Raw genomic sequence first — 17,308 nt, forward strand, 5'->3', positions numbered from 1 at the left:
TACTTGTGGTAGTCTGTCGCTTTGGACAATACTTGGGTTGGAGATTCTCGCCCATTTATAATTGTTTTCTCTCGCATGCATTCGTGCGTTTAGAGATGCGCGCCACTCGCGATTTCGGTGTCGGCATCTCAAATTCTGCTATTGAACTTTTTGAAGATGCTTGATTTGGCCCTTTCTCAAATCTACACACGTGTATTTCACTTGTGGAAGTCTATTGATTTGGACACTGCTGTGGTTGGAGATTCTCGCCCATATCAATTTTTTTTCTCTCGTGAGTTCTCGCACGTTTAGAGATGCGCCACACTCGCGTTTTAGGTGCGAGGATTCCGACCAATGTTTAGCTGACATTTTAAAGGTGCTACTTTTAGCCCTTCCCCAAATCTACACACGTGTATTTCACTTGTGGAAGTCTATCGATTTGGACATGGGTTGGGTGGGAGATTCCTGCCCCTGTATTCTTTGTTTTCTCTCGTAAGTTCTCGCGCGTTTGAAGATGCGCCACACTCGCGTTTTAGGTGCGGGGATCCCAACCAATTCTTACCTAACTTTTTAAATATGCTACTTTAAGTCCCCCCCTCCCCTCAAATCTACACACGTGTATTTCACTTGTGGAAGTCTATCGATTTGGACAGTGCTTGGGTGAAAGATTCTCGCCCATATCAACTTTCTTTTCTCTAGTAAGCTCTCGCGTGTTTAGAGATGCGCCCCACTCGCGGTTTGGTGTCGGGATCTTAAACTATGGTTACTGGACTTTTTAAAGATGCTAGATTTGGCCCTTTCTCAAATCTACACCCATGTATTTCACTTGTGGTAGTCTGTCGCTTTGAACAATGCTTGGGTTGGACATTCTCGCCCATTTATATTTTTTTCTCTCGAGTGTTTTTTTGCGCGTTTAGAGATGCGCCACACTCAGGCATTTAGGTGTCGGCAGCTTAAACTATCCTTACTGGAGTTTTTAAAGATGCTAGATTTGGCCCTTTCTCAAATCTACACACGTGTATTTCACTTGTGGAAGTCTATCGATTTGGACAGTGTTTAGGTTGCAGATTCTCGCCCATATCAACTTTTTATTCTCTCGTAAGTTCTCGCGCGTTTAGAGATGCGCCACACTCGCGTTTTAGGTGCGGGGATCCCAGCCAATGCTTACCTAACTTTATAAAGAATCTACTTTTAGCCGTCTCCCAAATCTACACACGTGTGTTTCTGTTGTGGAAGTCTATTGATTCGGAGAGTACTTTGGTAAGAGATTCTCGCTTATATCAACATTCTAGTAAGCTCTCGCGTGTTTAGAGATGCGCCACACTCGCGGTTTCGGGATCTTAAACTGTGTTTACTGGACGTTTTAAAGATGCTAGATTTGGCCCTTTCTGAAATCTACACACGTTTATTTTGCTTGTGGAAGAATGTCTTTTTGGACAATGCCTGGGTTAAAGGTTTTCGCCCATTTATATCTTTTTTTCACTCGCGTGTTTCCGCGCGTTTAGGAATGCGACAAGCTCGCGTTTTTGGTGTGGGGACCCCAAACTATGCTTACGGGGTTCTTTAAAAATGTTAGGTTTGGCCCTCCTTCAAATGTACACAAACTTATTTCATTATTGGTAGTCTATCGTTTTGGACAGTGCTTAGGTTGGAAATTCTCGCCCAAATCAACTTTCTTTTCTCTCGTAAGTTCTCGCGCGTTTAGAGATGCGCCACACTCGCGTTTTAGGTGCGGGGATCCCAACCAATGCTTGCCTAACTTTTTAAAGATGCTACTTTTACCCCTCCCCCAAATCTACACACGTGTATTTCACTTGTGGAAGTCTATCGATTTGGACAGTGCTTAAAGTCGCCGAGACAGGGCTACGCGCAGCCTGATTTTGACCAACTTTGGGTCGATTTTCAGGAACTTGGGCAATTTTTCCGAGTCCCAGGGACTCTAAACTAATTCGAGAAGACTTTGATTTTTAGTGAAATGGATAAAGGAAAAAGTTTTGAACGCTTGGTTATGAGAAGTCTGGCCGAAATATAGCCACTTAGTGACTAGAAAGTCGCCGAGACCGGGCTACGCGAAGTGTGATTTTGACCTAATTTGGGTCGATTTCCAGGAACTTGGGCGATATTTCTGAGTCCTATGGACTATAAGCTAATCCGAAAAGACTTTGGTTTTCAGTAAAAGGGACAAGAAAAATCTTTAAATTAAACGCTTGGTTATGAGTAGTCTGGCCGAAATATATCCGCTCCTTAAATCACTTAGTGACTAGAAACTCGATGAGACTGGGCTACACGCAGCGTGATTTTTACCAACTTTAGGCCGATGTCCAGAAACGTGGGCGATATTTCCGAGTCCCAGGGACTCCAAACTAATTCGAGAAGACTTTGGTTTTTAGTGAAATGGACAGAGGAAAATTCAATTTTTGAACGCTTGGTTATGAGCAGTGTGGCCGAAATATAGCTACTTAGTGACTAGAAAGTCGCCGAGACTGGGCTACGCTCAACGTGATTTTGACCAGCTCTAAGTCGATTTCTAGGAACTTGGGCGATATTTCCGAGTCCCAGGGACTCTAAACTAATTTGAGAAGACTTTTTTTTTTTTAGTAGAATTAACAAAGTAAAAAATTTTAACCGCTTGGTTATGAGAAGTCTAGCCGAAATATAGTCACTTAGTGACTAGAAAGTCGCCGAGACCAGGCTACGCGAGGCGTGATTTTGACCAACTTTGAGTTAACAAAGCAAACCTTATTTTGTTAACCTATTACTCTGATTATTGAGGATATTTAAACCCAAAAGTACTGAATGAGTAAAAATGCCTCCTTCTGTTAAAAAATGGTCGAAACAAATTAGTCTTTTGAGGAAACTTATTACCATATTAATTGCTTGAGGTTATTTACATTTTGTTAAGTAACATTCACATCACACATGACTAACTAGTTGTTTAAAGATGCACATAAGCATTATAAAATGGAGAGGCGGCTTTGTCAGATGTCTATTTTAATCGTAGCAAAATTCGTTAATCTAGCAGCCATGCAAAGTATCCATACAGCTCTCGTTCATGTTCGTTTTGACAGCTACTTCAATTTTGCGCCTTGAATTAGTTGTGTAAAGGCCGAATGCGGTGAGATAGAGATAACACAAAAGCTGACTAAACACCTGCCAAATACACTGGTGAAAGTCTTAGCTCCTTATATTGACATGAATAATATTATCAATTTAAAACGAGTGTTACCAGGTCTGACCTTTTTTTTTTTTTTTTTCTTTTTTCACTTCCTAACTACTCTAAAAGGGAATAATAAGTGAGTCTTTGATAGGGATGCATATTCATCCGGAGGATTTGTGATACTTCACAAATCATTATTGCTGTTTATAAAACAGGTCACAAATAAATAAAACATAAAACACTTTCCTTCCAAAGAAAAGCTGCTGTATAATACGCGAGACTTAATTAATTTTACGTACCAGACCTTATGCCGACTCCGAATATAACTCTGTAAATTTTTCAAATGAATGACAGAAAATGGAGTATTTGTTTTCCCACTTACCGAACACAAGTTAAGCGACGCTCGGTCACTCATAAAATGTGCTAGCCTGGTCACAATACGCGTGCATCTTGGCTGGCATTGAGTTAGATTCCTAAGTTGAATTGTGGACACTTGTAAAGCTTAAATGACTTTCTTTTGGAACTTACTTCAAACGTTTCGTGCCCTCTGGGTCGGTATGAGAATCAACACGTAGAACGGAAATGGAAATTCTTCTGTTTTCGAATGACCCCCGATCATTCATTCACCTTAAGCGCGCATCGGTGTAACGCGATTATCGGTGTGAAAGTCACAAAATCAAGTTTTGTTTATCACAAGAAGCCACCTGCAAGCTAAACTAGCTCCTATTGGAACACCATTTAATGCAATAAATTAATATTTTACAAGAGAGCTCCATAATATTTTCTTTCTTTTGTGGATTTCGGATCTTACATAGGAGTCTGGGATTTTCTTTTTTTACCGAGAAAATTGAGTCCGTTGGAGTGGGAATCACAAACAAATGTTGGACAAAACATAGGCTAGGAAACGGGGTTGTGAAAAATTTGGGCTGAATCCTCTCAAAGAACAGATTTGTATGCCTAATCTAAATTCCTTTGGCTATCACATTACAGGTAGTGGGGAATGATGTCCTTCAGAAACCACTCCAGATGCTATTTAGTAAAAAGAAAAAAAGTTCTGACCTTTATGTTTCCTCCGTTCTTGAACGTCGTTACTGGGTAGCAAACACTGCATTTTATTACACCGTAGGCAGCACAAAAAGATTTTATCAAGAGAAAATTCATTTTCTCTTGATTTTATGAAATGTTCTAGCTTGATGTCGATCCCAGGCTGACCCTTTTGCAAGACGGGCATTGACGCTAGGGCGAAAGTAGGGATGCTACCTAGACTGCACAATAGTACAAAGGCCACATTTTTGTCGTTCTAGCTCTGTTACTAGGAACCTAAAGCAGTGACGATGGCGACGCCGCTAAGGATGACGCATAGTAAAACAGGGATTTACAATCTACCTTTGAATTTCGCAATTATCTAGATATCAGTGTTCAGTCCGCCTATCGTCTCAGAACTTGCTCAAGCTTGATATATAATGCCAGCGTTGAATTTCAAATAAAATACGAAAAACTAGCCTCCGTCGTTCACCTTCTCCAAAATAGGCAGAAATTTGTCATTTCACGTTGTTGTTTTGAAGGGGACGCCTGAAATGTACAAAGGTTTATAACGCACGTGCACCGCCTTTGTTTTGCTCATTAAATCTCTTGTTTGGTGACGTTCTCGTTGCCGTTGCCGTCGTGGTTTGCTTAAGGTACTTAATATAAGGGATCTTACGCAAAACACGACGGCAACGGCAACGAGAACGTCACCAAACAAAAGATTTAATGAGCAGAACAATATCTGTGAACGTGCGTTATAATTCTTGGCACATTTCTTTGCCGTCCTCTGCCAAACAACAACGTGAAATGACCAAATTCTGCGTTGTCTGGAGAACGTGGACCACAACGGCTAATTTTTCGTATATCTATTTGGAACTGAACGCATTCGTGGCATATTCAACAAGGGCAAGTTTTAATACCGTCAGACACACTGGATAGTTCCAAATAAATACGAAATTCCAAAGTAAAATAGAAACACATTTTTTTTACTAGGCGTCGCCCTTGCCGTCGCCGTCGTATATGCGTAAGGTACGGTGGCTTAGAAGGGTCATCGAAAGTATCTCTTAATTTTTTGTTTCGACACTTAATAACTGTCGATCGACACTTATAACTGTTGAAAAGGATAACTGTCGATCGACACTTATAACTGTCCATCGACACATGTAACTGTCGATCGCCACCTATAACTGTCCATCGACACTTATAACTAGCGATCGACAGTCATATCCTTTTCGACAGTTATATTTACCGACAGTTATAACTATATGATAGACAGTTATAATTGTCGATAGACTCTTATAACTGTCAAATAGCAAAAAAGAATAGGTAATTTCGATGGCCCTTCAAAGCCACCGTAGTAAGGTCCCTATAACCTGCCTGCAGACGACTACTATTTCCTTGAAAACAAAGTTGATGAACAAAAAAAATATAAATAAATAAATAAATAAAAATAAATAAATAAATAAACAAACTAACATATTCCCGGTCTCACTGTCATAAACAAAAGAGTAAACGTCTGTACGCAAGCATGGGCTTTGATGAGGTTCGAACTTTTAGTTTGAGATGCAGTCGTTCCATTTTACTACGTCAAGTCATGTCTCGATTGAGCAAATCTGATAACAGATGATGTAGCAAGAAAGACAAAACTTACAATTATGAATATAAACATCTTTCGGTTATCATATTGGGTAGCAAATTTCAGCATATGTGGTCTGAGTCAGGGCTGCGCCAGTGCTTAGAAACTAAGCTAGCTCGTCGACAGCATGCTCTGGTTACATATACTGAAAGAAATTATTTTTTTGTACAGCGGAGGCGAGTTGTGAAAGAAGCAGTCATCGACCGGATTTGCGACTATTAACATCCTCCAAATCTTTGGAAAGTAAAATATGTCGCAACAAATTTTGAAAGAATTTGAAAGGCAACCTTCAAAAGCAGCTTTTTTTATTTTGATTATTTTCTTTTTAAACTGTAGTCCAGACATACACTGATTGTTTAAATACTTACTAGCGAGTTTAAACATTTTGTAGCAGAAGGATTTGTCTTACCTTGTGTTAATAATACTTATCTATATGAAACCCCAGCGGAACAACCGACAAAATTCTAAGGCGGCAGACCCCAAGTGGGCATTCCCGAGGCTAGTGCAAAGGAAACTTAGTGGTAGGTGTGGCCGGTCGTTTTTTTGTCTTAAGGGGTAGGTGGGTGGCAACACAATTTACACTCACAATGACTTTCGCCACCCAGCAGCAAGTGTTTAGGCAACCTTTTTAAAATACCTAAGTGTAACCTATGACTTGCTAGCACCCCATCCAAGTCTAGATAATACCAATGCTCTAAGTCATTCGCAATATGCTACAGAAGCCAGAGCTATGCGGTGGCACCGCTGAACTACAGTTGTAATAATTATCAGAATTGATGTGGTTATGGCACAGGAGCAACACACTGAACTACTTGCCGAATTAATCTACGAGATTTCCTATTCAAGTTAGAGAAACATTTAGAAATAAATAAAAATTAGCACAAGGGATTGTTTGATATATCTTTTCATTTAAGACTAAGCTGGAAGAAGAAAACGGAGAAATTAAAAATCTAGACTAAGTAAGATCAGACATTTAAACACTCTGGCGGTTATTATCTATCAATGGTTTTAAACAGGGCTTATCCCAAATTAATGGAAGGAAAGGCTGATTTGTGTGGGTTTTCTAGACAAAAAGTAGGTGAACACTTCTATAAATCCGATAATGCAATAAATACATGCATAAATACATACCTATTAACGGCACTTACTTATTTACAAAAGGGAACGATAAGATAAAATGTGTTTTAAGAGGAGGTCTCCAGGTTAACCCTGGGCAAGAAACTTCCTAAAAAGAATTAAGCATGCTACTGAAGCATGTATTTATTGGTAGAATGCTTTTTCGGAGGGATGGTGCTAAGTGTTGGGGAAGGTTATTATTCGAAAAAAATTGTGCTTTGAAAATGTTTTGTTTCTGTTTCTGAGAAATGCTGTGCACCAGTAATTCTAGCAACTTGCGACAATACTTTACGGTAAAACCCTGTTCTTACAACGACATGAAGCACAGAAAACGTTCTGCTAAGTCTCAGAACTTACTGAAAAGATCTTAAATGAAAACGAAGCTCTGCAGGAACGGGGTTATAATTACAAAAAGTTAAGCCTTTGCTTGTAGCTAAATCTAATCAGCCTTTTGTAACAAATACACCTTATTCCAAAATGGCCGCCATTTTAGAATTCTTTTGTTTACTTGCAAATTAGCCCTTGTTACCTCGTTGTTAAACTCGAAATTCAAAAGAATATTTCCCCTTAAATGAGGCAACAAGGGCTAATTTGCAAGTAAACAAAAGAATACTAAAATTGCGGCCATTTTGGAATAAGGTGTATACTAAGAAACCGTTTGCTGTTGAAAACGGTTAGTTCCGAAAGATCACACATTTACAATCCATTAAACAGTAAAGTGGTAACATTTGGAAGACGACAAACAATTGAAGCATCGAAATGATAAAATGAAACTTTCAAGTCACCAAGTTTGAATTCTTACATCTCACTACCATAAATTATTGATGGTATTTTAATCTTGAAACTTGGAGTTCCAGTTTGTCGAACTGTTCTTGGGTTTGTCGAAGGAGCTGTCTTGCCACTTTAATGTCGTCATTGATTGTATCTGATGTCATTCCTTCATTAACTGCCGCAACTCCTGACGAGAAAGATTGAAAAAAGTTGTTTTTATTAGACTGGACTCTCAGTCGCACATGTGAGTAGGGAGAGAACGGAAGTCATTTTCCCTTGATTTGAGCTGCACACCACATTATAATTATGATGCTCACCTAATACTTTCGTTCGTTGGGCCCTTCTCTTCTGTCTAAAAAGGATGTTCGATAATGTTCCAATCAGCAGCAATCCAGCCAATACCCCAAGCGAAATGTACAAGAACGTTTTTATGAAGGGAGAGGACTCGTCAAACAGGTTGACGTTTTTGGAAGGCTTCAGCTTAGTAAGCTAAAGGAAAAAAGGAAAACAAGAAAACCACCGCATAAATAACAGAGCCGCCTAGAGATAAATATCGCTTTGAAAGGAGATTTAGGAAAGTCATCAATACTTAGTACTTATTAACTGAGTCAGGTCTTAACGAACGAACGCTCAAGGTTAAAATAAGTTGTTTATTATATGGCTATTTGCTTTGTTTTTGCAGGTAGGTAATTGGCCCGGGGGCATTACGGAAGAGTAATGCCCTAGAATTAGTCAATCAGAGAGCGCGTTATATCGGCTACAAACACAAGCCATATAATAATTTTGCTTACTGACTCGCTATCAATTACTGCAAAGGGCACTCAAATTTTATAAGCAATACTTCGCATAGGACTATAAAATTCCGCAACTCTTCTGTTTGCATCATTGTGGTTATTCACTATCCAGTAAACACATGTCCTCTTAGAGAGCTGTTGGTTTTTTCCAGTTCTAGTAAAGATCGATATATGGTTCGTTGCAGTGCAGGTTAACTGCACTGTGCGATTGCGTTGTGTAAATCAGGGGAAATCTGAGAAGGAGAACCATATTATAGGTCACCTAAGACCTTAATTAATGTTCAATTTTATAACTTGAAACGTTACCTTATACGTAGCAGTTATGGTTTGAACCGAACTCCAAATACTTGCACGGTGATAATTCAATAAACACTCTGCAAGATCCTTTCTATTTCTGTTAAAGAGAATTCCAACGTCTCTTTGAAGCTCCAACTTTTTGACTGTGTGAAGCGATTGCAGTTGGTTTCTTGACTGGTAATAGGAAGCTGCATAATGATCCAATAACATCCCATCGACCTGTTTTGATTTGACAGCCTGAATCATGTCGTCGATTCTGTGGTACACTAAATAAAGAGGAAGATATATGGACAATGTTTAAAACACCGAGCTGAAATGTGTCTGAAATTCAAAAAAAGAGAAATATGTTGGCTCCTTCGACTGACATTTACAAAACAAACACCGGGGTGCTACATATACTCTTTTTAAAATAAGAAGATTGTTTTTCCGGTCCAGGCCGAATATTCTTATTTTCTGACGATTTGAGGCTGAAGATATTCTTGAGCATATTCTTAGATTATAGCGTATGATATTTCCGGTCCGTTTTATTGACTTTGGCGTAATTTTGGAGCCAGACTGCAAGCAATAAAGCCTTATCGATGACACACATATCTTCTTGGAGAATATTTATATTAGAGTCGAACTTACGGCTAGTGCTGTTTTTTGTTTTATTTTGGGTAGTTTTGCTGTTAGGGAAAAAAATATTTTTTACGGCATAGTTAAAAACATATAACCGTATAGTATTGCATTTGCAAATTTTCAACACCATGTTCATGGGTTCCTATCAACACACAAAGTTTTTTTTTTTTTCTTTTCAAAATTTCAGCCTCAGGTTTTTTCTTAAAATAATTATTCTAAAAATGTTGCAAATCTGAGCCTTGACATTCTATAAAATATATTCCTATAGAAAAACAACAACAAAAAAGAGTGTATAAGAACTTCTATTTTTGATCCTATTTTTTTTATCTTCTTTTGCAAGTCCTTGTACTCATAATTAACCTGTGGGACTAGCATCTTCTTCAAGTGCATGTTGGTACTCTGTTCCATTGCCTAACACTGCAACCTAATGGGAATTCCCACAGGAATATTTCTATGAGAATAAATACTAAAAAATGCAATAAGTTTAATGCAGACATAGGATACTTACAACATTGTCATTTTAAACGATTAAAATTGTTAATAGAGTACATAAATCGCCTACAAAAAGCAGAACAAGAAGACACACAAACGTTCGCCCTCTAGCATCCTGGTCAAAGTTATTCCATTCACACATAAAACCAACATTTTGTGAGCGATATTTAACGTGGTTAAAGTACAATTTATTTTTCTCTACCTTGATGATCAGAGCTCGCTATTCCTTGTGAACACAATTCCATTCTTGAATGGCCCGTTTTCACACTAGAGACGGATAATCCGTCTACGACGGGTTATCCGTTCATTACAGATAATTCGTCTTAGTGTGAAAACGGAACGGTGCTCATTTTAGACGGATAATCCGTCTATTTTTATCCGTCCGATTATCCGTCTATGTAGATCGGGATAATCGAAAGGATATAAATAGACGGATAATCCGTCTAGACGGATTATCCGTCTCTAGTGTGAAAACGGCCAATGTACCGGGTCATAATTGAAAGCATTCATGAGGTACAAACGTCCAAGGCCAACATTTCCTTAATCTAAATAACAGAGATCTGAGATGTTCGAAATCTGGCCGATAGTTCGTGCACAATTGGCTCTCGAGCTACATTTCTGTACACACAGAAAAAGGACAAAACTGAAATCAAATTGCAAGTTGGCACAATTGGATAGACCCACCTTTAAACCAACGAGGCTACTTGGTTCCAGTTGCAAAGAGAGAGCGGTCAGAGCGGAGGTAATGTTCGCTGTAAAAATCGCCATGATAATGAGGCCTAACAGGATCCAGATGATGGAAAAAACTCGAGCTACGACAGACTTTGGAGATTTGTCGCCATACCTAATGCATCAGTAAGCAATCAGTGAATAATTTATACAGTACAAGTTAGCGAAACCATGACGAAAGCACAAATAGTATTTTAAAATTACTTGTACAAGTGCAGACATTTATTTTGTTAGTAATAGTTAATGATCTAGGTCTATTTTCCCTATACTTAACGGGGAATAAAATAAAGCAGAGAGCTTTTGTCGAAATGAACGCTGTGTAAACTGAGCTATAAGCAGTGAATAGGTCGCTGGATGTCCAGCCACTCGGCTTGATTGATTCAATGATGATATGCTGCACAGCGCTCGAAGTGGCAGGATTTGAACGAATACAGGACCGACCAAAGAACTCAAGCAACCAAATTCTGTGTCAATCAAAAGATTAAAAGTACTGTTGTTCATAGTTTGTAATGGTCCATCTTTTAAAGTGGCGGATCCCAAGTCTTTAAGTTTAACCATCTCAATGATGTTAAGAAACCACCCCTCAATGAGCTGATCTATGACGTACAGTTACTAAGATAATGCTGACTTCATTAAAAGATAGCAATACGGTGAGCAAAAGGTTTTCCTACCCTACTGTGGTCATAGAAATGAAGGACCACCAGAATCCATCCCAAGAGCCTCTGATAAATGAACGAGGAAACTCTTCACTATTCCAATACGTGTCCTGTTTGTGTCAATTAAAGCAATTTACTGTCATGTGTTCTTGCACAGATGAAGTTTTAACACTGACCACTGATAAAGGGTGGTAACACAGGTGGAAGCGTGGTGGATTGGTTAAAGACCGGACACACGGTGTAACATTGCGCGCAATATTACCCGTGATGGCTAAACTGCACTGTGTATACCCCCCCCCCAACAAAAATAATACTAATAAAAAAAGGGTCGCATACAATGTTGCAGGCGTAAAATCTTGTTCTTCTTTCGCAACTAGAATAACAGTCCTCCTGGACAGCACAGACTTTCCCCACAGACGTTTAGTCATGTTTTACATGCAACGAAATAGAGTCTGACGGCTACTTTGGAAGGGAACGTGCAATCCTACCTAAGCACCACTTGCAAATATCAAAACATATAATGCATCTTCTTGGCGCAATGAAGTATTTCAAACAAAACTTACCAGCGCCCACATAATGACTCCAGCAATCGCGGTGAGGATTAGAGTAACTGCGAGCAGTGGCCAAGATTTCAGAACGGCGTTCAAAACAATGTTGAGCCCTTTCGTCTCGTCCTCTGTTGTGATAAAATCAGTCCCAGGGTAATCAACGAGTTTTAGAAAGGGGAATTCAATGTACCGTCGGTTTATCGGCTCGAATACAGGAATAGCAAGATGGACTTTGTTTTGCCTCAGCATCTCGATCATGCCAAATTCGCTGTCAGCACGATTTGTTTTTGGGATGTATATTTTATGGATAGCACTGCCGCAGTCATAAGATATGTACCGAAAGAGTGCCTCTCGAATCATTCCATGGACACTGTTGTCTAATGATCCATTGGGAGGTAATGTTGCGTATGGAGGTCTCTCGAGCCAGGCAGTAAACAAATTTAAATAGCGGTACTTTTTTTCCTCCTCGCCTTCTTCTCCATCGCCAGATGTGGATGAGTCATCATTCGCTAAAATAACTTGGAACTGAACAGCAGCAAGTGTAATGAGAACAACCGACGACACCGTAAACCATTTACCCATCATCATTCTAAAGGACAAAACATGTTTAAGGTTTTAATTAACAGCGAATATTTAGTTCGTTTCAGGAAGAGTCGAAATAAAAACTATAATGTTAGGGTACGTATTTTTATGTGCAGCTGTCCTGCCTCGGACCAGAAATCGTTGAGATATACCTACCTAATGTTAAAGAATATTGTAGCATCCTAATTGGTGGAATTAACGTTGCGAAAAGAATCATTCAGTAACAAAAATAGTATCTTAGTTATGTTACCTTGGTAACCATACACCTGTCGTTGATATTCATTGTGATAATTGCTTGAATTATGCTCTTTCAAATAAAGGTGTAAAGGATAAAACAAAAACGGGATTTTCAAAGAATGACGAAAATTCATACTCGTTTAATCGCTGATACATGTTCAATTTCATTGACGTTTTCTGCTCTCATGGAGTTCCAACCTATCAAATTTTTAATGTGAATCGACGGGATATTTTCACATTGAGATAGATCTATTGACGACTCTGATGACTTTGTTTTATTTCAGCTCTGTGGTCCAGCGATGGACCAAACATTCAGGTCTAAATAATGACAAGAATGACACTTAATGTGCTAATAACATAGCGGAAAGTGGGAACCCGCATCAATTGCAGAAACTTAATACAAATGGAAAATATCCGAGTAACACCTGTTTACAGCGCCAGATGACTGGCTATAGTTCTATTAACTATGTTTTCACGCTATGATACGTCAAACAAAAGCTAGATAGAAATAGCTTGTTCGTTACGGCACAGTCCGTTCATGAAATGCCGCAATTGCAAAAAAAGAATGTTAAACCGGTATGAAATTCCCCGTAAGCGCTATCAAATTACATCTTCTTCGTAAGAAATTGATAAGCCGATCACCATGGGATTTTCAAACAAACAGATATTACAGGCTCTGATGTCAGGCGAATAAAGTAACAACAAAAATCATTGGAAGAAAGAGTACCAGCTTTACTCAGCCCCTCTGTAGCTAAACATTTTCTAAGCATGGCTTACGATTTAATGTTTCCGTTTTCCAAAACTGTTTTATTTTTTTTTTCTAGGGACAAAATGGCTAAACTCACCAGATATACCTAGATTAAGGTGGCTATTATTAGAAGATAATAATGCAAAACTCTTTCAACTCCATTAAAAGTATATTTTTTCGCAAGTTAATACTCAGAGTCGTTAAATCGTCGCATGCTAATAAGAAGTAACTTAAGTTTTATGCAGTCAAATTTGATCTACTGATAACTTGGAGCTGACGAAACCGAGGTACCTAAATTGTCTATCTCACAGAGAACTTGACTATGGTACTGTCTTGTTTCAAACGAATTAAAATATGAAATACGTTATAGAATGAGTCGAATAAGAATTAAAATTGTGAACTTAAAATATCCATACCTTAATTGTTGGAGCTGACAGCAGTCACTGGTTCGTACTTGTGTTTTATGAACACCTAAAATTAAAATGTGAGTATGAGGTGTGGTAAAACCAATTTGGCAGCGTCATAACAACTCTTGAAAGATGCATTAACATATTATACTTCTGCATTTTAATCAGTAATCATTATCGGCAAAAGAAACCTATTTATTTCCGATGAATAGCGGCTGATATATAAATGAAATGATCTAAGACATCAGGCTTGCAGGCTTGTTGTTGTGCTTAATGTTATATTAAAAAGTTTCATTGCCTTGCTTTCTGTCCTTCTGATCTTCTTTACCGCTTTTGTATATTCCTGATCACTAACTAAGCTTTTATCGATTGCAGTCATTTCGGATGCCAGTCGATGAATGTTGCTAATTATCAGCACGAGTGAGTTAATATATTGCTTTTTCGGCAGAGTTAGTATTAACGATTCTTTATGCATTACGTCCATTAAGGTGGCTCACTAGGGTATTTATGAACACACTCTCTATAGAGCGCGAGTTAGAAAAGGAAACTTCAAGTCAAAGTCAAGGTTGTTCAGACGGTTTTGCCAATATTCTGTAATTTGTCATTCTTCTAAATATATTAGATTAGCTCTGACAGATTTTAACAAAAATATGGTATTTTATAGGAATTGTATCTGGTTACAACTGAGCCAGATTTTACTGAAAAAATTCACCGAAGGAAACGCGAGAAAATTCACTGTCAGTTTTGCTTTTTGTGCTCATGTTGACGTCATAAAAATCGAAATATACTGAAGTTTTCCTTTGAGCGCGCGCAGATTACTTGAACTTTCGTCCTGTGCGCGCGGGCAATCGTAAAACTATAGGGAGCCATCTTAAGTATCAAATACTCGTATTCTATGATTACGAGACGAAAACAAAACATAGTGACGCTGATAACAAAGAGAATTTCCTTTCTAAGAGGGAAAACGTATTAGGTACATCTTGTTTTTCTGTCTTTCTCTTATTTTGTTTTTGCTTGTACTTTTTTTTTACTTTGCATTTTGTGAAACACAAAGAAAAACATCTAAAATGTAAGCGAATTTGCAAGCTTTTGAGTTGTTATTATTTTCCGCGCTCAGGCTGACGTAAGTAACCTTAAGGTGGCTGAACACAGTTTTTGATACCTGTGTTTCATTCACCTTTTTCTCTAAAACCCTTAATCCCTCGGTCGTCAAAAATGGCAGCAAGCAAGTTAACAACACAAATTTTGGTTTTTTGATGATTATGCTGACATATGTGCCATTGCCATGGCAACATGAATAAATATAAACAGACCTTTGAAATCGGTTTTGTTTATTTGCAGAAAATCTAGTAATTAGATTTTCTTTATAATTTGCATGCAACAAACTTGTAACGATTCTCACAAGTTAACACCAATTTGCTAATAATTTAACAGAGAGATCTTTAATTATCCCTTGTTGAAGGTTCACTGGAATATCTAGAATTTCCTTTGTTAAAGTTCAATTATTTTCAATACTCCAGTTACTTATTTCCTTAAGTGTTTTCGTGCCAAATTTCGTGAAATTCTAATGAGTGGTTCTCGAGAAATAGGCGTATTTCCGAGAGTGCAATTTTTCATTCAATCGCAATTTTTTGACTTACTACGCATGCGCTGCATTTAACTGGGTTCTTTCGGTAAGAAAAAAAAAAGCTGAGAATTGCTGCGTTCTTTGCATCGTTACTTTTTCTAACATATCTTTGTAATAGAAGAATAAAGCCATCAATACACTGCGTTCAATTATAGAGAAAAATAGCACAGATACTGCGGGTGTTGAGTAAATAAAATGATCTCTCTATTGACGGCATGTTTGCTTTTTTTGCAATTCTTGAGCGCGCGCTGAATTGCATCAGCAAAAGCGCGCGCGAAAACTGTGTTCAGCCACCTTAAGTGAAATTTCACCTCCTTAGCAACGCGCGCGAGCACGCGCATGAATCGGTTAATGGGTCCTTAAATCGGTTGATTCGAATGATGTCCTACTATATTTTCAGCGGATAACGTTCAAAGTCGTTGTGTTTAAATGAGAGGACTCTTCATTAATTTGCTGTAGGAATAAAAATACTCCAAAAAGCATTTCTTTATAGAATAGAAATTGTATTTGATGTCATCTCCGGCAAGAATGGTGTATATTTCAAATGTGCGGATGTTAAACTTTTGTGCAAGTTTCTTTGACGTTAATGAAAAAGGTCCACAAGATCCTGCAAAAATGAAAGCGTAACTCTGGAAGGCTGTGTTCGAAGTCTCCTTTTTTTTCAAATTCTCAAGAGACTTGAGACACTATCGGTTGTTTTGGTCCTTTTGGCCACATGCTTTGAATTTTCTTCGATTTTTACCGACATTCACTCTTAACGGGTGTCGCGGCTATAATAAACATCTGCCAACTTTATGTTTGTCTCACTACTGCGGCTGCCCATAACATGACATAATAATTGGCATGAAAATGCATGTGTAGATCTGTGTAGGCGATGGCACTTTAAAGAACCAGCTTCGACCAGTGTTCAATGTGACCAGGTTCTTCTCTGGTCGTCGTGCAGTGATATTGTTGAGATCAGCTGCCAGTTATTTCGCTGGTCTATTACTTCAGCTGCCATTACCACAGCTAAATCAAATGTCTAGCTCTACTGACGTCGAGCGCGGAACGAAGTCGAACATCGTAGCAAGTTAATCTTTCCTTGGCAAGCCAACCTCCGCTTGAACGTATCATTTCGCATTCAACGTAGCAATCGCAACTAAATAACCATGTAGATCAAACACGTAAATACCCGCCGCCTTCGCCAATTTACAAGAAAACTCCATGCAAAGACTAAATGGGTTTGGCCTTGAGATCGCAAAGATAGAATTAAATTACACTCGGGAGATCCTTAATTTTTGTATTACAGAAAATGCTTCGGATGCATTGCTTTCCCGCAATGGCTCAAGATTGATTGTAGCACTTTAAGATGTGTTAAGCATCACCCTCCCAGGAAGATGCAAAACAAACAGGTATAAACGAAAAAAAAAAAAAAACTAATAAAGTCCGAAAAACCCTCTGCATTTTAAGTTTGGAAAAAGGTACTCATTCTGCAATGTCGCTCAACAAAGGCTACAACGGGCTACAACGTTCGACCACCTAATCTCAAACTCGTTCTAAGATATGGCCTTTACAGCTAAGAGCATCGTCCACTGACAATTAAAACAAAAGCAGCTGGGTTTGATAAGCATGAAGCATATTTCAACATTTAAAGCTATAGGGGGCAAAAGCGCATAATTTTCATTCTGGAGAGGATACGTTAGACTGATAAGTTTATAATTTTCCTTACCGTGAAAAACGTCCTGTTACTGACTTCGTTGTCGAATACAGTCCATAAAACTGTTTTATCAAATACACTCATTAACAGCGCTACTGAGGTTGTTAACTACTGATGAATTTTGACAGAAGTTATACGATTATATTTCGGTTATATTTATATTTCAATATTCCAGTTGCTGAATATGGTTCA

General features: G+C 38.4%; 2 protein-coding genes across 2 annotated transcripts in view; both read right to left on the reverse strand.

The window, feature by feature from the left end:
* LOC145493888 (uncharacterized) overlaps positions 1-9,913 on the reverse strand; it is a 24,346-nt gene extending 14,433 nt beyond the window's left edge. The window contains exon 1 of the mRNA XM_081473368.1: positions 9,899-9,913. The gene's annotated coding sequence lies outside the window, so the exon portion shown is untranslated. The remainder of the gene's footprint in view (positions 1-9,898) is intronic.
* LOC145493881 (uncharacterized) lies at positions 7,542-12,456 on the reverse strand. The gene is made up of 7 exons (XM_081473360.1): positions 11,835-12,456; positions 11,287-11,381; positions 10,571-10,730; positions 9,755-9,818; positions 8,786-9,042; positions 8,003-8,174; positions 7,542-7,872 (listed from the first exon to the last, which is right to left on the reverse strand). Exons 1-7 carry the CDS (start codon positions 12,405-12,407, stop codon positions 7,733-7,735), a joined length of 1,461 nt encoding a protein of 486 aa, XP_081329486.1. The 5' UTR covers positions 12,408-12,456; the 3' UTR covers positions 7,542-7,732.
* Between the last annotated feature and the right edge of the window lie 4,852 nt (positions 12,457-17,308).

This window comes from Orbicella franksi, chromosome 7 (genome assembly GCF_964199315.1).
Source record: "Orbicella franksi chromosome 7, jaOrbFran1.1, whole genome shotgun sequence".
Taxonomy (NCBI): Eukaryota; Metazoa; Cnidaria; class Anthozoa; order Scleractinia; family Merulinidae; genus Orbicella; species Orbicella franksi.

Coding starts and splice junctions, on each gene's coding strand:
- LOC145493881 (XM_081473360.1), bottom strand. CDS start 12,407: ATGATGATGGGTAAATGGTTTACGGTGTCGTCGGTTGTTCTCATTACA. Junction 9,043..9,754: donor AGAAGATGCTAGTCCCACAG/GTTAATTATGAG, acceptor CTCTTTATTTAG/TGTACCACAGAATCGACGAC. Junction 7,873..8,002: donor CCAACGAACGAAAGTATTAG/GTGAGCATCATA, acceptor CTTTCTCGTCAG/GAGTTGCGGCAGTTAATGAA.